The following is a 20,854-nucleotide window of genomic DNA, read 5'->3' on the forward strand; positions in this document are numbered from 1 at the left end:
AAGTTTCCGATGAGATACTTGACAAAATTCTACAATTTCTAAAAATCCTAAATTCCTTTTTTAATTGATTCGAATTTTGCCTAAAATTTATTAAAAATTCTACAAAATTAGAAATATTGCCTCAAAATCTTCCAGATTATTTTTGTTTACAATTTTGAAAACCTTCTGAAATGTTTTAAAATATTCTTTCAAAATTTATTTGTCAAAATGAAAAATCGTTTGAAATTTTCCTCGGAATCTACAGAGCTATTTTCTAAACAAAAAATCATTTGAAATTGTCCTAAGAATTTAGAAAACATCGTTTGATTCTTTCGAAATCTTTAAAAATTCACGAAAACAAGATTCTTTTTTCAAAATTTTGGAAATCTTGAAATGATTTAAAATCTTTTTAAATATTTTCTCAAAATAATTTTTTTGCAATAAAATCATTTTTAATTTTCCTAGAAATCTAATGAAGTTTATTTCATTCTCTTGAAACCTTTCAATATTTCTAAGAAACCTTTTTTAATCTTCAAAAATCGACACAAAAAATTGAAATCTTTACATGTTTTCGGTTATTTTTAAATCATTTAAAAATGACTAAATATCTCTTAAACATGCTCGAATGTTTTCCTACATTTTTTAATCTTGACAATTTTTTCTTTTAAATCGTCTATATTCTTTTTACAAATTTTAGGAAATGTTTCGAAATATTTTTCAGTTTTCTCTTAGAATTAATTTTTCAAATGAAAAATCACTTGAAATTTTTCCATGAATCGTAAGCAAATTTTATTATTCCCTTGGAACATTTCAAAATTCTTAAAAAGTTACTAAATGTTTTTTTTTTCATTTACGAAAAACTAGATTTTTTACAAGTTTTTTAATTTTCTAAAGATCTTAATTGTTTTTTTATCTTTTAAAAACTTTAAAAACGTCTAAATATCTTTGAAAACTCAAAAATATTCTTTTAAAATAGAAGCTAAATCATAGACAAATTTCCAAAAAATCTTATTGTCCATAATTTCACTTTTCTCATATTTTTAAAAGTTTGTAAAAGTATGAAAAGGTTTACAAATTATATTGTGTGCTAGCAAAATGTTCATAACTGAATTATTTCCCAATATTAAACAATCATTTATAATTGAGATTTTCCCTTTTATGCATAATGGTTCAAGACATTTATAAATTAATTGTATCATAAAATAAAATTACTAACTTGGAAATTTTTATTTACATAATTGATGGTGCAGAATTTGGTAATATTTTTTTTAAATATAACGAAAATTAAAACAGGGACTAAAAAGTCATATTAAAGCAGTTTCGGAACCAATCACGTTTTTGAAGACAAAGTGTCCCGACATTTTTGAAATATTTGGAAACATCACTTCTTCTCAGATAGGATCATTAAAAAACTTCTTTTTAAACGAAGATATAAAAAAAATGTTGTCCACATTATAAGTATAAAATTTATTCGCATGATTAAAATTAAAGTGACCTGAGTATTTAGACTTATTCCAATATATCAATTAAAAATTTCGATTTAATAGACATTTTTCGGCAATTATTCATACATTTGTATACAACAATTGTAATTACATTAGCGAACCGTAAAGATTTTAATTTAAAGTATAAAAAAAGCTTCCGCGAATTATAAAAATCTAAGCATCGTTTCCCTATCGACTTTAAATGAAACAAAGTAACGGATTTATAAAGATCATCAATACATTTCTTATCGATAAAAAATATAATAAAAATATAACAATAATTTGGGTAATACTTACACGACAATTATAAAAGCTTTGATATAAAACCAATTTAAAGAGATTCCGAATTCTTTTAAATATTTCATAAATATCGTTCGAATCTATATAAAATATTAAAATTCGAATAGGTATATAAAAAGAGTATAGAATATGGCTTTAAACCACAAAGGCACATCCAAAAATCGAAGTAATTAGGTTTAAATTTAGATAAACCATTTTAGCACATTATTTTAAGCGTTATTTTTTCTCTCGAGCAGACGCCTCAAAAACAAATTATAAAATAAAATTTGAAATTTTTGTTATAATTTATAATTTCTCTAGTTTTCATCAAGGAGGAAGGCACAGGAATTATGAAAAGACCCTTATTAACAAATGTTATAGAAAATTCAGTAAATGCATGTAATGATTTTCTTGTAATGGATTTCCCATCGTTTTTTGCGATTGTAGGAAATTGTTATAAAATTTATAATATAGGACAAATATTGAAGAAAAATCAGTATAGGGATCAAAAATATTAAAATAGTGAAAGAATTATTTCAAAAAGCAGAGAAACTGTAATGATATTTATGAGAATTAATCAAATTTTAAATATCTCTGTCTAACTGCGCTATAATAACATTTAAATCCCGTAAGTATATGTTTATACATATATTGTACAAGAAATAATTACAGGATTTATATTTTATCATGCATTGTTAAGCAATGTTCCTTAAAATGTGCTTAAATCTCATGAATATGAAGACTGCCATGTACTTTCATATTTATATTTATTTTTAGTTCAAGATTTTAATATTATGTATTCCTATAGTGATTTTTCCATAATATTTTCCTATAAACGGTGGCAAAATATACAAAAATCATTATATTGCGTATACTGATCCTCCTAAAATAAACACTAAATTAAATTAATTTTAATTGAAAATTTTTTTAAACATTAAAAAAAAATTCATTTGAATAAAATTATAATTGGCTCCCTCCTTGACTCTCGGAGACACTTCTTCTACGCAAATGATCCGAATAATTTCTATTAACACTCGAGGAATATTGAAGTCTTTCTCGTGCTCTCTCCGCTTCTCTCTTGATCACCAGCTCCTCAGTCAAAAAGGCTTCACGCTTTATACGCTCACGTAATTTTCGTGGTTTTTCAGAAAGACACCACTGAACAACCATTGTCACAAGTCCAGCTACATTCTGAAAAATAAATACATATTCACCTAAATTAAAAAGAAAATTAATCTAGAGACCATGAAGAAACCCTAAAATTATTGAAAAGCAGTTTTTCAAAATGCCTTATATCTATTTTTCAAGAAAAATTACTCTCTGCGGTGTTCGTAATTTTAGTAATATTTTACATAAAATAAACATATTTAAGCCCTTTAAAAAAATTATTTATAAAAAAACAATGCTCAAAAGTATGTTCGTTTCCAAAATTTTCTATATCCATAAAGCAACTTTAAATCTAGATAAAATGAAATTAATTTGTAATTTTTCATGGTCAACTTAAACGAGTTCAAAAGATTTACATTATTTAAAATGATTTCTGAAGATTTCAATAGATTTCGGAATATTTGGAATGCCAGATAATTTTTTATCACAAGAATTCAAATTCTGATTTAAAACAGAGAATTCTTTTAAAAAAATATAATTCTTAATTTGAAACGGGATTTTTTAAATTCCCATGATCTAAATTAGAATCAACGTTATTTTTCCAAAGTCCTGGTTTCATGACAAAAAATTATATGTTTCAATTCAGAATGATATTTATTTACAAAATTTGGAATAAGGAGGTTTCAAAATATGATTAATTTTGACTTATAACAGAAAATTTCTCTAAATACCTTCCTTCTGAATAAGAATAAAAATTCTTTTCCGAAAATCCCGTTTCATACAAATAATTCCCTATTCAAAGTGAAATTATAATTCTTCGTGGAAATTCCCAGCCCCAAAACTTAAATTAAAATCCTTTACGGAAATTCCCTGCTCCAAGACATAATTATAATTATTTACCAAATTTCGCATTATAATTTAAAACTACAGTTTCACCCTTTTACCAAAATTTGGAAGAGCGAAGTTTCAAAATGTGACGAATTCTGACTTGGAATGGGGATCCCCCACCTGCTTCATCTAAATCGGAATTAAAATTTTCTTCAAAAATTCTCGTTCAATGTCAAAAATTCCCTGTTCAAATTCAAATTATATTTTTTACCGAAATTCCTGGTCTCAAAGTCTAAATTGTAATTCTTCAAGGAAAACTTCTACTCCAAAGTCCCCTGTTTTAAAGAAAAATTAAAATTCTTAAAGAAATATTCTGTTCCAAAGTGAAACTGAAATGAAAATTACAATTATTTACTGGAATTCACTGTTCTATCTAAGAATTAAAATTCTTTTAAAAAATTCCCTGCCCCGTAGTAAAAATTCTAATTCTTGACGGAAATTTTATGTACTAAAGTTAAAATTATAATTATTCACGAAATTTCTTGTTGATATAATATTAATATTATATGAACTATATATTATAATTATACATAATTAATCAATTACATTATTATATTATAATATTAATATTATAAATTAATATATAATATTAATTTATTTTCAATTAAACACTTGTTATTAAACTATAAACTAAAATATAATCTCCAAGTATTCTATACCCAATCATGATTTGTTTATAAAACATACTTTTAAGCTGGCAGCAATTTTTGTACTAAATATTCGTTATCTTCTCTTTTTAGTAAAAATAAAAAGACAAAAATACAGGTTGTAAATTAAAAAACAGCTTAATAAAAAAACCGTTATTTGTGATAAACTTGATTTCTTGGATATAAGACATTTTGGAAAAGTGCTCTTCAATTTCGAGATCGGGATTCTGTAACATCTCTGTAAGTTAATTTTTATGTTAAATGACTTTTGTAATATTTTCAGTTCGTCATTTAAAATATAAATTTACCTGAAAGACAACAATGAAAGCCAGTCTAGCAGCTAAAATGTGCCAGTAAATCGTCGGTCGTTTATAAGGCAGTGGGTCATCCGGAGGATTTCTGTATTCCGGATAACGACAGATCGTAACGTTCTCAAAAGCCGTTTCGATGGGCGCTGTTCCATTCTCAAAATCGACGGTATTAAAATATGCGAGACTGTGGTTTAAAAATCCAACGTCCGTTTTCTCTTTGCTCACTACCGTCATGTAAACCAGTCGAGGGATCAAATTGGATGAAAAAGCAATGATAAATGCCTAAAAAGTTCCAAACATATCATAGATTAATCAATAATTTCGGGAAATCAGTTACTAGATTATAATAAGCCGATTTTGTAATCATTAAATAACAGAACTCGGATCGACTAGAAAGTCTTAAAAAGCCGCATAGATTAACAAAGAGAGTCGCATGAAATTTGGAAAAAAATCTACAAAAAAATTGGATTATTGAAATAATAAATTTATTTATTTAAGGATATTGAGCACGTAATTCTCATTAATTTTCAAATATTATTTACACAATCAAAATAAACTTTCATTTTTTAGAAATAGTCATTTTGCTTGAAGAATTCTGAATCTGGGTTAGAAATAATTCTTTCTGAACCATTAAACTTGTCAACTAAGATAATTTTCAAATCAGAGAAATGTTATATTTTAAACATGAAATTACTCAACATGGAGGATTTTAATTTGAGACTGTATAATCAATAAATGAAACGATCCATTTTTTAATAAATCAGAGTTGTCTGCCCAAAATGCTCTTAAAACAGAGAAAATAGGGGAATTTTTCACGAAAATAAAGGAGTAAATTCTTTTAAATCAATTTAATATAGATACAATAATGTATTAATTATGAGATGCTCTAAATTCCTAAGATTTCAAGTAGAAATATATTGCATTTTCAACTAACTTTTACAAATGTTTAACAAAAAAGTTGATTTTTCAAATTAAAAAATCAAATGGTTTAGAAAACAGTAGACTTTTAAATTTGAAAGAGCAATTTTGTATAAAATAAAATGTATTTAAAACCAAATATATGAGAAATTTCAAGCAAAAGAGATAATTTTTTAATAAAGTAATTGAAGTTTTAGTCAAATAGTTAAATTTTCAAGCCAAAAAGATGAGTTTTTTTATAATACAGTCGAATTTTCAATAAAAAAAAAGGTTAAACTTTAATCAAAAATAGTTTAATTTTCAACTGAATAAGTTGAATTTTCAAAAATCCAGTTAATTTTCAATAAAGAAAGATGAATTTTCAACCAAATAGTAGTTGAACTTTCGAAAAAAAGGTTTGACCTAATAGTTCAGTTTTCAAGCAAAAAAGAATAATTCTTTTAGAAGTCAGTTCCATTTTCAAACCAAAAAAATTTTATCCGCAGACAAAAAGACGAATTTACTCAAAACAAGCATTTTTTACCCAAAAACACGATTTTTCAACAAACTAAATGAATTTTCAAGTCATGAGGCATACATTTTCTACGAAAAATGGAATAGTTACATTTTCAAATAAAAAAAATAATGTTCACAATTTAGAAAAAATTAATTTAAAACAAAGCTCTTCAACTTTAAATTAAAAAAAAAAGGGATTTTAAAGCAAATAGTTTAATTTGAAAAAATGGAATGAAATAGTTAGACATTCAATCAAAAGAGCAAAAGAGCAAAAAGACGAACTTTTAGAAAACAGTAAAGTTTTTAACCAAGAAAGATTAATTTTCAACGACAGAGTATTAATTTTTTACCATAAACAAGGAATTTTGAATCCAAGCGGATGAATTGACTATCCGAAATGAAATTTTTAAATTTCAAATTTAATTTCAAAGTTAAATTTTTGAACAAAAAATAAGAATAAAAAAAATACATTTTCAACCTAATAATCCAATTTTTAACCAAAAAGAATTAACTTTTATCCAAAATAGTTGGATTCTCTTACCTGGGTCTGTTAGTTTGTTCTGTATTTAAGCGGAAAAGGGGAATAGGAGAAAGAGTGTTAAGACTCTAATTGCATTTTTAATTAATCGATTTCATCGTTTTCAACTCCATAATTTCAATTGAAAAAATAAAATCTTAATGTATAATGCGGATTTAAAAAATTAGAAATTGTTCAATTTCAAACGCTATGAATTCAAAATTTTCTAAATATACAGCTTTAAGGAGAAATTATTCAAGTTTTAACGTCCTTGAATGAAAATTTTACCATTTTTTCTAGTTTAATTTCAATTTTTAAGGTTTCATTGTGATTAAAACTGAAATGAAGCATAGCGAACTTCTGACAAAACGGAAAAGAGTCGATTAGTTGCATTTTTCTTTAAAGGGTCGCATTTTATCCAAAAAAATCGTAAAACGTCGAAAAAGTTGCAGGATTCAAGCCCTGAGTAATAATATTTTGGATACTAACATTTGTCATTACGGAAATACGAGCAAGTGCGTCGAGAATTCGAGCCCAAATTCCAATATCGGTCACTCGCCGAGGAACTGGTCTTCGGTAATGTCGCAAAAATTTGGTAGCGTCTAGACGCATTTCAAGAACATTATTGGCCAGAGCGAAAAAAGGAGCTAGGGGGAAAGCTACGACAAATACAGTTATAAATCCAAACTGGATTACCATCTCCAGATATTCATCGTACAATCCTCTGGGACCTAAATACAAAAATGGATCAAAGAAATTGTTAATTAAGGAGGGGCTGATCAACCGTATCGTCAAATAAAAAAAAAATCCGAAAGATTAAATTTTAAACAAAAACAGTTGTATTTTCAATCAAGTAGTTGAATTTTCAATGAAAAGAAAAACATTAATTTTATAGAAGACTGTTGAATTTTCCACAAAAAAAGTTAACTTTTAACTGAAAAAGATGAATTTTTAAGAAAAAATATTAGTTTGCTAGCATAAAAAAATGAATTTTCAGTTGCCACATGGATGAGTTCAACAAGACAGTTAAATTTTCAACCTAGAAAAATTAGTTTTAAGCCAAATGGACGAGTTTTCAAACGAAAAATATTAAACTGAACAATAATAAAATTAATTATTAACTAAGCAGTTGTATTCACAACCAAATAGTTTAAATTTTGAGCAAAGGACAATATTTCAACAAAGTACTTGAATTTTTAACCTCATAGTTGAATATTTAACCATAAAAGTTGAATGTTCAATAGAAAAGGACGAATGTTTAACATTTAAACTTCAACCAAAAACAGTTACAACTGGGTAAAATCAAACCCAGCTTATTTTTCATCTAGAAAACGAACGATTTAGATCTGCAACCTGTAATGGCATTTTAGAGAAGGCTTGAAATATAAGTGAAAACTTTTGTTTCCTCTAGAATTCTATTCTACTATATTTTTGTGCGGTGTAAAGTTGCAGGTTTGATTACACCCAGTGTGACTGTAACGTTTTTTGGGGAGAGTTTCACCGTTAAGGGTTAAACCAAAAAGTTAAATTTTCAACAACAAAGTTAATTTTCAATATAGAGAAAGATACATTTTAAACCAAATAGTTAAATTATCTAGAAAAATAATTTGCAACAAAAATAGTTGCATTTATAACTAAATAATTGAATGTTTGACATACGAAGACAATTTTTTAAATAATGTAGTTCAATTTTAACTAAATTGTCGAATTTTGAAACAAAAAAGATAAAGCTGCAAGCAAAAAAAAACGCAATTTTTAGAAAGCAGTTGCATTTTCAACTCAAAAAATTCAATTTTCAAATAAAAGTATGAAAGTACAAAAAAAGGAATTTTAAACAAAGCAGTTACATTTTCCGGCAAAGAGGCAAATCTGACAAAAAAATAATTTTTAACGAAGCAGTTTAACTTTCAATCAAATAATTATATTTTCAACTAAGTAGTTGAATTTTCAAGCCAAAAAACAAATTTTTTAAAAGGAAAATTATTCGTAAATCAAATAGTTAAAGTTTTAACTCGGAAATATAAGTTTTTAACAAGAAGTTAATTTTCTACTAAACAGTTACACTTTCAAATAAATACATTAATTTTCAACCAAATAGTTGAGTTTTCAGATAAATAGTTGAATTTCCAACAAACTACATAAACTTTCAACTTATGAAACATAGATTTGCTACCAAAAATGGAATATTTATGTTATTAGATAAAAGAATTAAGGTGTAACAAAAAAAAAAAAAGAATTTTAAACAAATTAGTTAAATTTTCAGCCAAAGAGGGAAATCTTACAAATACAGAGTTTTCAATCAAGTAGTTTAACTTTAAATCAAATAGTTCGATTTTCAAATAAGTAGTTAAATTTTCAATCAAAAAGATTAATTTTTAACCAACTGGTTAATATTTGAACCAAAAAGATTAATTTTCTACCAGGAGGAACAATTTTCAATCAAGTAGCTAAATTTTCAAGCCAAAAAACTAATTTTTTGCAAGGAAGATTATTCCTCAATCAAATAGTTAAATTTTCAACCCGGAAATATAACGTTTTAATAAAAAAGTTTATTTTCTACTGAACAGTTAGACTTTTAAATAAATACATTAATTTTCAACCAAATAGCTGAGTTTTCAGCTAAATAGTTGACTTTCCAACAAACTACATAAATTTTCAACTTATAAAGCATAGATTTGCTACAAAAAATGGAATATTTATATTTTCAAATAAAAGAATTAAGGCGTAACAAAAAAAAGGAATTAAAAAAAATTCTTTAAGTTTTCAGCCAAAGAGATAAATCAAGCTAAAAAAAAACAAATTTTCTGCAAGGAAGATTATTTCTCATTCAAATAGTTAAATTTTTAACCCAGAAATATTAGTTTTTAAGAAGAAAGTTAATTTTCTACTAAAAAGTTACACTTTCAAATAAATACATTAATCTTTAACCAAATATTTGAGTTTTCAAACAAATAGTTGAATTTCCAACAAACTACATGCATTTTAAAACTTATAAAGCATAGATTTACTACCAAAAATGGAATATTTATATTTTCAGAAATTGTTAAATTCTCAGCCAAAGAGTTAAATGTTAATGTTAATCTTTCAACCTAAAAGATTAAGTTTCTACAAAGAAGATTAATTTTCAATCAATTAGTTGAATTTTCAAGCCAAACAAATATTTTTCTACCAGAAAGAATAATTCTCAATCAAATAGTTCAATTTTTAACCCGGAAATATCAAGTGTCAACAAAAAAGTTAATCTTCTAATTAACAGTTACAGTTTTTAATAAATACATTGACTTTTAGCCAAAAAGTTGAGTTTTCAACCAAATAGTAGAATTTACCCGCCAAAAAGACGAATTGTTTTTAGAAAACAGTAGAGTTTTAAAAAAAAGTTATTTTGCAACCAAAAAGTTGGATTTTCAACTAAAATTATAAATATTCAAGTAAAACATTGATAGCAGTAGTTGAGTTCAACCAACAAAGACGAAATTTCAACCAAATAGTAGAATTTTTAACCAAACGAGATGAATTCTGAATCAAAAATATCACAGCCAAGTTTTCAGCCAAACAGAATTAACTTGCAACCAAAAATGAGTTGAATTTTCTTCATTGGGTGTTTAATAATTCAGTTTGAATTTAAGCACAAGAACTTGAAAAGGGGGAAATTACTTGAAAATAGGGGACAGTATTTAATTAAAATATTATTTTAGGAATAATTTATTTTTGAAACCTACTCCAGACAAGAAGTTTCAAATCGCGTATCCACTGTCTGCGAGGAGCGATCGGATCTCTCTGTTTAAGTCCAGTATGAATTCGAAACAGTGCCCACCACTTAAACAAAACTGGAAAAATCATTTCCATTGCAGTGCTCAATGCTTGTTTACCAACCATGATAATTGTAAGTTGAATGCAGAGCTCCATTAAGCAGCCTCCTGGGGAACACTCTTCTTGCCTGTTAAAAATTGTTAATTAAAATTCAAATTTTGCAGAGTTAGAGACTCAAAATCTACGTGCCTTTTTCCAAAAATACGATTATATTTTTTCGGATACCCGACGAACTTTCCCTTGAGAAAGACTAGGTAAAAAATAGAAGCGTAGTAGTTGACGAATTGAAATAAATAAACTTTTAGTGTAAGACTATCGTCAAATTCCGCTTGTGTTCTGAGCAGTTCCATTTCTGTCAAGTATACCGCGAGCCAGTCGTAGAAGTAATTCAATATTAAAATACACACCTGGGAAAGAATTGATTAATTAATTTAGGGACTATTCAAAAATACGTCAGACTTTCAAGGGGCGGGGGATCAACAGGTTTTGTGAAATATTTGAAAAAACGAAGAGTGATTTTATGTTACAAGTATCTAAATATAGACTTTACACACTTTACTATATTTCCCACTTTATTCTTCTTTTAAATAATTCCTGTTTTCCGCCTTTTTCCCCCAAGATACTTCCCCTTTTTCTAGCTTCAATTCGAATTCAATTAATAGAACCCAATAAGAAAATCCAACTTTTTTCGTTAAAAATTAATTGTTTTAAACTCAGAATTCATCTCCTTTGGTTGAAGATTGATAATTTTTAGTTTAGAATTCGTCTATTTCATTTTACATTAAAAATTAATCTTTTTTGGTTAAAAATACAACTACTTAGTCGAGGGTTTAAATGATTTTTTCAAAATTCATTAAAATGGTTGAATTTTTAACTACTTTGTTGAAAATTAATTTTTGGACTGAAAATTTAACTATTCCGTTATTCTTTCAAAATTCAACTACTTTGTTTCATTTCATTTTATTAGTCGAAGATCCATCTTTGGTTAAAAATTATTTTTGTTTCTTTGTTAGAAAATCAGTTCTTTTTTTTATTGCAAATTTAATTATTACATTTCTGATAGAAAATTGATCGTTTTTAGTTTAAAATTCAAATATTACTTGTTTAAAAATGGACTTTTTGGTAAAAAAAAGTAATGTGTTTTGATTTAAGATTCAAGTCATTTGTTGAAAATTTGTTCCTTTGCTTGAAAGTTAAACTATTTCATTATAAATTCATCTTCTTTATGCAAAAAAATTAACTTTATTGTTAAAAATTGAACTATTTAGTTGAAATATCTATTATTTTTGGTGGAAGTTTAGCCCTCTTTTTTTAATAAAAACTCGATTATTTGGCTGGGAAATTCAACCATTTGGTTTAAAATTTAACTGTTTGTGGTTGAAGTTGAAAATGTAACTGCCTAATCAAAGTCATCTTTATGGTTGAAAATTCATGTTTTTTTATTCAAAATTCATCTTACTTGGTTTACAATAACTTTTTTGTTGAAAATTCAACTATCCTCCATAAAATTACTTTTTTTGGGCTGAAAATTTAAAGGTTTGAAAACTATACTGGTTTTGGTTGAAGTTTAATTTTTTTAAATTGAAAATTAGACCATTTGGTTAAAAATCCATTTTTTTGTTTTGATTAAACATTCCATTTTTTTAAAATCAAAGTATTTTCTTGAAAATTTATTCTTTTGCTTGAAGGTTAAACTATCTGGTTGTGAATGCATTTTTATAGGTTTACAATTTAGCTAGGTGGTTAAACATTCAACCAATCTGTTAAAAATGTAATTATATAATTGAAAATTCATCTTTTTTGTTCGAAAATGCAACTGCTTTCTTAAAAATTTTTCTTTTTCATTGAGAATATTTCTTTTTTTTTTACTAAAAATTAATATTTTTTTGGGAGAAAAGTTCTTAGTTTAAAATTTAACTGTCTTCTAAAAAATTCGTCTTTTTTGTCTTGAAGATCTCCTTTGGTTGAGATTTTAACGATTTTATTGAAAATTCAATATGTTTCGACTTTAAATTTTATACGTTTCATATTAAGTTCAACATTCTACGTATACATTAATTTCCCCTCTTCGGACAGCATTTTGGACTATGAAATCTTTTAAAATATTATGTTTTTATGTTTTGTGTTTCATTTTAGGCTCTTATCAAATGAAATCGAATTTTTGAAGTCACAATGAAGGGTAAACACCATACAAGGATGAAGCATAAAAAAACTCATATAACATTTTTGGACTTACTAAATTAAGGGCAGCCGCAATCGCAGGCAAAGCGAACAATTTGTAACTCGTTGAATCGAAATCCCTTCCAAATATTCTAGTTGACGTGATCATCGACATTCGATACAAAACAACTCCAAATACAGCAGCAGCTGCCACAGCAGCTAGAAGAAAAACTATCGAGAAACTGAAAAAAGTCGCTGGAACTCGAACCTTCCAAAAGCTGACATGTGGTTCTTTCTCTCTTGTTATTAAGTTCACCTGCAAGAGATATATTTCTCAAAGTATATTCTCAAAATCGAAAAATAAAGAATCACTTCTTTCAATATATTTAAACAAATATAATTACTTTCTCCTTGACTTTAAAAAACTTTATATTAGCAAGAGCTTTAAGATATTTAGGTCGAGGATGTTCAGCTGATCGATCAAAGCCAACCAAACCCCATCGATAACTTAATTCAGCCGACTTTCGTTTCCAAAGTTCGAGATATAAAACAGACCAGAATGACATGAAAATGGCAAAAGCGAGAGTCGCTGGGTTATCGAATAGTGAAGTGATTTTTGATACTAGACAAGTTTCACTCAAGCGCCAATAGTCACAGGTTTTGTCACACTGAGGACACATTATTACATTTTCTGCTGAGGGATCACAAGCTTCTCTGGCTAACTGGTTTGAAGTCAAGGAGAAGACACCTGGAAAATAATATAAAAAATATCAGAGCGATTGAGGTTTATTCTTCAGAAACTGTTAACAAATTAAAGAAAATAAATACCATAGAAAAAACAAAGGAGACCAGCTATACTAGCAGGAATCAACATATAAGTATAAAATCCGAGCCACGCAAAATACATGGCGAAGTTTGTTCCAAAATATTCCTGAACTAGGTCGAGAGGTTGGATGTTTATCCATTTTCTTAATGCTGCCCATTCTTTATACAATAAAGCTCTTACGGTTCCCTGTTGTTTATAAGTACCCTGGCAATTTTATTTTTCAATTATGAGTTTTTCAATCGATAATTTTAATGATTAATTCAATTGAAGAGGAAGAATAATTACATCATGTAAAGGATAGGCAGCAGAATAGACATTCTCAGCCAAAAGCCTTTGGATTCCTTCCATCTGACGTTCCAAAATAAAAGCGACGATCATAATTCGATTATGCATGGAAAAGAAATTCTCATTCTCGATGTCAAATCTTAAAAGAACTCGAATTAATTACAAACGTTATCTGATTGAAATTTTAGAGAATAAACTGCACAACATTTCTATCTGTCACAAATTTGAAAAAAGTGTCATAACATTTTTAAAGTATTAATTTTATGTATAGCCCAATTTTTAAAGTGTATAGTCTGAAATCAAAAAGTGTGCAATGGAAAATTAAATTAGTATGTTTCCATTCGGCTGCAAATTGAAAAAATTGACAGTGATAAAATTTTTTCGATTCAGTCTGGACATCAGTCAACTGTATTCTATTTGCATTTGCGAGTTCATTTTACACGATTTTTAGTTCGGATTTTCAATAAATGTAATCTATTCTAATTTCCGAATTCTTAAAAAAAATTGTATCAGTTCGGATTTCCAAAATGAACTTTTCAAATCTCGAACTAAGTCCCCATCTCAATCTGGTTCAATTCTGACATGTGCCATCTGTAATTTATTCGGATTTCGGAGTTCATTTTGAAATGGTCTCAGTTAGCTGAAAATATTCCTGCAACTTTTTTGGAATTTTTTAAAAATTGCAATCATATGTTGAAAATCTGCTCGTTGCGCGGACACATTTCGGTTGAAAGTTTATTCAATAAAACTGAAAAGTCTACCATTACATTTTTTGTTGAAAATTCCTCTTTTTTGTTCAAACTGGAATTCTTTTGTGAAAATTTAAAATATTGTTAAAAGGTCATACTTCTTAATTTAAACTTCTACTGTTTTGCTGAGTAATGCCTTTTTTTTACTTAATCATTAATTTTGTTGACTAAAAATTTTAATATTCCATTTTTGTTTGAAAAGTTATATTCTTTGTTTGAAAATTAAACTATTTGACTGAAAAAAACTTGGTTGAAATTTGAACTTTGATAAAAATTCATTTTTTTGTTGTTCAAAATTCGTCTTCTTTGACAGAAAAGAATTTTTTGTTGTTAAATATGTAACTGTTTTTTATTTTAAATGAAAAAGTTTAAAAAAATAAAAACTATTACATTTTTGGTTGAAAATGCATCTTCTTAGGTAGAAAAATCAACTCCATTGTTGAGAGTAGAACTACTTTCTTAGAGGTTCATTTTGGTTTTGTTTTAAAATTCATAATTGCAGTTGCAAATCCGTTTTTTCTTTCTTTTTTTTAATTAATTTTTTTAAACTGAAAATTTAACTATTTTGTTAAAAATTCAATTGAAAGGTTAAAAAATTAACTTTTTTGTTGAAAAATCATATTGTCGGATTGAAAATTTGGTATAAAACTAAACCGTTTTTTTAGATATTATTTTTTTTATTTAAAATTAATTCTCGTATATAATCATTAAACGACTCCATTTTTTGATTGAAAATTAAACTTCATCAGTTTAAAAAATCATGTATCAAGTTAAAAAGTTTAGAAACTAAAAATAAATAAAAATCAGTCTGATAGAATTTGAGCTGACTTTACATGCATTGTTTAAGCTATTACTTGAAAATTTACATCTAATTTATTGAAAAGTTGTCTTTTTTATATAAAAAAGTAATCTTCTTGGTTGAAAATTTAATTTCCAGGTAGAAAATTAATCTTCTGTTACGAAAATTCATCTTTTTCGTGGAAGATTTAAGTATCTGATTGAAAATTAAATTTTTTTGAAGAAAGCTCGTCTTTTCATTAAAAAATGCAACTATATGGTTGAAAATGAATCTACTTTAGTTGAGGATTTCACCATTTTGTTGGAAATTTATCCTTTTTGGTTCAATGCAGATATTTTTTTATTTACAATTAAAATCTTTTCTTGTTTAAAATATGAACTATTAAATTTTTTGTACAATGAATCCCATTTAGTAGAAAATACAACTACTTAGATGAAAGTTTAACCACTTTGCTAAATCATAAGAAGCTGTAATAACCCCCAAACTCTCATCGTCCAAATTTTGGAAAAAAAATTGACGTAATTTACGTAAGGCCCCTAATTAGGCATTGTGACCATTTTTCCGTTATATTGTGAATCTTTGAGATAAATTATTATTTCAGTCAATTGGCGAAGAAATTCAAAATTATTTGTCAAAGAAAAGTAAATAAATAGTGGCATTACCGGAAAATTGTGAGAAAATAATATCTTTAGTGTAATTTTTTCGAAATAGTAGAAAAATAGTTTCATCGCTCAAAAAAGTGTCAATTGTGTGATGATCCCAAGTTCTGGGACAATTAAAAGTATTTCATTCTAAAAAGAAAAAGAAAATTTAAAAAAAAAAGATCTTACAAGTAATCCTTGTCCCTGGAAAATTCGGCTGCGAGTTGATACTTCTTTGGGGGGAACTTGTTTGGATCCAACTGAGCGAATTTGAAAAATTTAGCAAACCAGGTTCGTGCATCGTCAAAAAAATCACCTGTATCATCTGATAATTCTTCAGACGATGAATGCTTAATTGGCATTCTCAATTTCATGATCTCGGCATATCTACACAGCACTTCCTATTTAATAAAACGCAATTATGATTGCAGAATGTAATCTTTAATTTTGTAATTGCAATCGTTTAAGGAAATACCTTCGGGGCATTTATTTTAACAAAACCCAACTGTCGAGTTGCCTCGTATTCTAATTCCAGTCCTTGATCTAATAATCTACTCTCGAATTCCTCCCTTTTCCTGGCATGATTGTGATTATTATTATCCACGTATGCCAAGACAAAATCCACTTTCTCCACTTTTTCGCCATTATCGCTTTGGCTTGGTTCCTGAAATACAAATTTATTTACTTATTTAAAAATCGAAATGTAGAATTACAATCTTCTAATCTCTACAAAGTTTCAAATTCTATTTATGTAAAAAAATTAGCGGATAACTGTAACAGCGAAAACGTAAGGGGATTTTTTTTTTAATTTGAAGTAATCAAAACTGAACTGCAAATTAAAGCATTCAAAGTGGAACTCTTTTGAATTTTAAATTTTAAAATTGAAGCCTAACAAACTTTATATTACAAAATTTTGCAATCAAACGCTCGATAATTTACACGTATAGAATGGGAGCTTTAACACTTCCCAATTGAACAATTTTAAATTAAATGCCATTAAACTGCAAAACTTTCAACTTTTGTAAATTGAACGGTTCAAAGATTTCAGGTTAACCCCTTTAACTCACGTTAATAAAAATGTTAAAACTAAAACAAAAGTTCCCTTTCCATTACGGAAAAAAATGAAAATAAAAAATTATTTCCTTAAACTCAATAAAAATGATAAGACCCACAAAGAAACCTCTACCAAAATTTCTTCCTTTTATTTTGAACATATTATTGTGAAATTCAAATGATTTTTTATATATTACGTGAATACTTTTAAGTCGAATTATTTTAATTTTGAATCGTTGGAAATTAATAATTGATTGTTATTTGCAAATAAAAGTTCAATATTTAGTTTACAAATTACATTTTGTTGAATGGAGTAATTGAAATTGTAACATTGAAAGTTTAAATTTAACACTGCGGGTTTACATATTTTAAAATCAGAAACAGTTTATAAAGCTTCAATCGAACTACAATTACATTTTTTTAATCAATAATTAAATTATATTTAGAGTTATCAACTGGCAACATTTTTTATACACTATTTTAGATTTGAAAAGCTCTTAATTTTTAATTGCTTATAGGCTGTACTTTTAAATTTCTTAAATATAAAATGTATGGCCCAGTAGTTTGTAGAAATTTGTAGAAAAAATTAATATAATCATTACAATAATTAATCTAATAAATCTTTCAACCATTTTTTGAGGTTAGGTTAACTTTTACAATAAATTTGATATTCACCACAGGAAGTGGAATTTGTATCTGTTCAAGAGAAATCATCTTTGCAGTCAAATCCATCGCAGAATCGTTGCCATTCTCTTGAATCAATTGACCACTTAAAGATTGATCCATGTTTCCATAACTACAATTATATTTATGTTAGAGAAACATTAGTTTCTCGGCATGACAAATGTGAAATCAGAAAAACTGGGTACAAAAATGAATGATGAATCATTTCATAAAAATGGAAACTACTACATTCACTAAAAATAGCCAATCTTTTGTTTAATTTAAGCGGAAACTTTAAGCAGAGCACTTTAATTCTTTAAGTAATTTTATATATATATATCTATATACTTACAATCATCACTTCCTTATTTAAATAAACATCAACTAGGTTCCTTATTTATATTTTAAGGAACTTATTCGCTAAAGCTAATCACAATTTGACATATTTTATCAATGATTGTTGACTGATGGGACTAGAAAAATAAGATTGTGCTAAAAAATATCACAGATTATTTAACGTCGAAGGGCGTTTATGACTTAGTATTCTCATTCAAAAAAAATAAATATTGAATTTATATTAATTAGAATTTAAAATCTTGGGCGGACTTCAGGAAAAAAAGAATAAGGAAAATTATGTCGGGGCTGTTGGGCTGACGGATAACCTAAAGCCTAAAACCAGAGATGATAAAACTGAATGAACACTGAACTGTCATGTGGATCACGTGGTCATATAGGTGGCGACATCTATAATTAAAAAACAGCTGTTTTTCTCCAAAATTAAAGCCGGTGCGCGCCAAAATGTACAAGCTGAGCTACCCATGGCACAAATTGATTACATTTTGCAGCACTGAATTGGAATAATTTGTTTTTCGTTTATATTATTGGATACATATTTATTTAGTTTTGTTTCACACATTGAATCACCATGAATAACGGAAATTCGGAAAGGAGAGTAACTCGGGCATCAAAAAACAACAAACGTAAGTCTTATTCCTTATTTTTCACAATCTAAATTCAAATATTAAGGGAATTCAATAATGCCGATAAAAATGAGCCAATACATCATGCCAATCATGCCTTGAAAAAAAATAACTTTCGAAATAAACCAAATTTTCCAAAGTTTAAAATAAGTTCAATACTGCTTTTTCAAAAAAAAATAGGTTTAAAGAAGGGTTGCTATATTGGTTTATAGCAATTATTTTTTTATGTCTAATTTTCAATTGAAGGATTTATACGAATTGATTTTGTTACTCATAAAAATAATATGATTATAATCATTCCAGAGATTTTAGAAATATAATATTAACAAAAATTATTTAGAAATCAATAACTACTGATGAGACTGCGACCAGTGGAATGTTTTTAAATTGAATTTAATTAACAGGATTACAAAAAGACTTGGATTTTTTTAAGTAGTCTTTGTATAATCTGGAAAAGTCGTGAAATTTTTAAAAAGTGACAGGACATTGTTTATTGCGTCTATTTTAAAGTACTCAGTTATTTAAGTTATTTAAAACCAATTTTTAATTTTTTTATTTACAAGAGTTGATTTTTTACTAGTAAATGTAATATATATTGTAAGTATAATGCGAGAAATTTTAGAAATTTCATATTAATATTAGCAGGAATTGTTTCGATTTTAATAATTATTGAAAAATCTGCAATCAATAGAATGTTTTGAAATTGAATTTAATATGACTGGATGAAAAAAATAGACTTGGATTTTCTTAAGAAGAAGCCTTGCAAAACCTTGAAATGTCGTGGAATTTTTGTTGTCACGCCCATTTCAAAGTCTCAAAAATTATGCTAGAAATTTATATCGAATTTTTAATTTCCGAATTCATATGGTTTGATTTTTTTTACTTAGAAAAAACAATGATTATAATCATTCCAGAAATCTTAGAAATTACAATATTAGTATTAAGGAAAATTGTTTAGATTTATATAATTATTGTTGAAAAGGCTGTGATCAGTAGAATGTTTTGAAATTGAATTTAATTGATTGAATTAAAAAAATAAGCCTGCTTTTTTAAAAAGTAGACCTTGTAAATCTGGGAACGTCGTAGAATTGTAAAAAAATGACTGGAACTTTTTTCATTGTGCCTATTTTAAAGTCTTCATAAATATTTTAGTAATTTAAGTCGAATTTTGAATTTTTGAATCAAGCCAGATTAATTTTCTTACTAATAAAAATAATATGATTTTAATCAACTTAGACACTTTAGAAATTTCATACTAATAATTACGAAAATTATTTAGAATTCAATAATTTTTAAAGAGTCTGCGATCAGTAGAATGTTTTGAAATTGAATTAAAAAAATAGGCTTGCTTTCTTAAAAAGTAGATCTTGTAAATCTAGGAAAGTCGTAGAATTTTAAAAAAGTGACTGGAACTTTTTTCATTGTGCCTATTTTAAAGTCTTCATAATTATTTTAGTAATTTAAGTCGAATTTTGAATTTTTTAATCAACACAGATTAATTTTTTTATTAATAAAAATATGATTTTAATAAACTTAGAGACTTTAGAAATTTCATACTAATAATTACGAAAATTATTTAGAATTCAATAATTTTTAAAGAGTCTGCGAAAAGTAGAATGTTTTGAAATTGAATTAAAAAAATAGGCTTGCTTTCTTAAAAAGTAGATCTTGCAAATCTAGGAAAGTCGTAGAATTTTAAAAAAGTGACTGGAACTTTTTTGATTGTGCCTATTTTAAAGTCTTCATAATTATTTTAGTAATTTAAGTCGAATTTTGAATTTTTGAATCAACACAGATTAATTTTTTTACTAATAAAAATATGATTTTAATCAACTTAGAGACTTTAGAAATTTCATACTAATATTTACGAGAATAATTTAAATTCAATAATTTTTAAAGAGTCTGCGATCAGTAGAAAGTTTTTGAATTGAATTTAATTGATTGAATTAAAAAAATAGGCTTGCTTTCTTAAAAAGTAGATCTTGTAAATCTGGGAAAGTCGTAGAATTTTAAAAAAGTGACTGGAACTTTTTTCATTGTGCCTATTTTAAAGTCTTCATAATTATTTTAGTAATTTAAGTCGAATTTTGAATTTTTGAATCAAGACAGATTAATTTTTTTACTAATAAAAATAATATGATTTTAAGGGCATGTGACACAACTAAATACCTATATTACCGACCACAGTTTTTCAGTTCACTGAATGTTTTTTTGAACCTAAGAACTTTTCTTGTAAGTAAAATATCGAGCTGAAACTTCGGGA

The 20,854-nt window shown here is 26.5% G+C and overlaps 2 protein-coding genes across 2 annotated transcripts in view; one reads left to right on the plus strand and one right to left on the minus strand.

Moving 5' to 3' along the window:
* Window positions 1-1,041: 1,041 nt before the first annotated feature.
* Window positions 1,042-18,283, minus strand: LOC117171424 (anoctamin-5-like). Its single transcript, XM_033358737.1, has 13 exons — window positions 17,964-18,283; window positions 17,624-17,744; window positions 16,371-16,559; window positions 16,085-16,296; window positions 13,707-13,845; window positions 13,424-13,625; window positions 13,000-13,343; window positions 12,672-12,911; window positions 10,625-10,842; window positions 10,345-10,562; window positions 7,115-7,356; window positions 4,693-4,977; window positions 1,042-2,933 (listed from the first exon to the last, which is right to left on the minus strand). The coding sequence occupies exons 2-13, from the start codon at window positions 17,732-17,734 to the stop codon at window positions 2,703-2,705; spliced, it is 2,631 nt and encodes an 876-aa protein (XP_033214628.1). The 5' UTR covers window positions 17,735-17,744; window positions 17,964-18,283; the 3' UTR covers window positions 1,042-2,702.
* Window positions 18,284-18,414: 131 nt separating this feature from the next.
* The window catches only part of LOC117171425 (origin recognition complex subunit 2), a 9,952-nt gene continuing 7,512 nt past the window's right edge, over window positions 18,415-20,854 (plus strand). The window contains exon 1 of the mRNA XM_033358738.1: window positions 18,415-18,591. Coding sequence (XP_033214629.1) covers window positions 18,537-18,591 — 55 coding nt within the window. The 5' untranslated portion in view covers window positions 18,415-18,536. The remainder of the gene's footprint in view (window positions 18,592-20,854) is intronic.

The sequence above is a fragment of the Belonocnema kinseyi genome, chromosome 4, assembly GCF_010883055.1.
Source record: "Belonocnema kinseyi isolate 2016_QV_RU_SX_M_011 chromosome 4, B_treatae_v1, whole genome shotgun sequence".
In the NCBI taxonomy this organism is placed as follows: Eukaryota; Metazoa; Arthropoda; class Insecta; order Hymenoptera; family Cynipidae; genus Belonocnema; species Belonocnema kinseyi.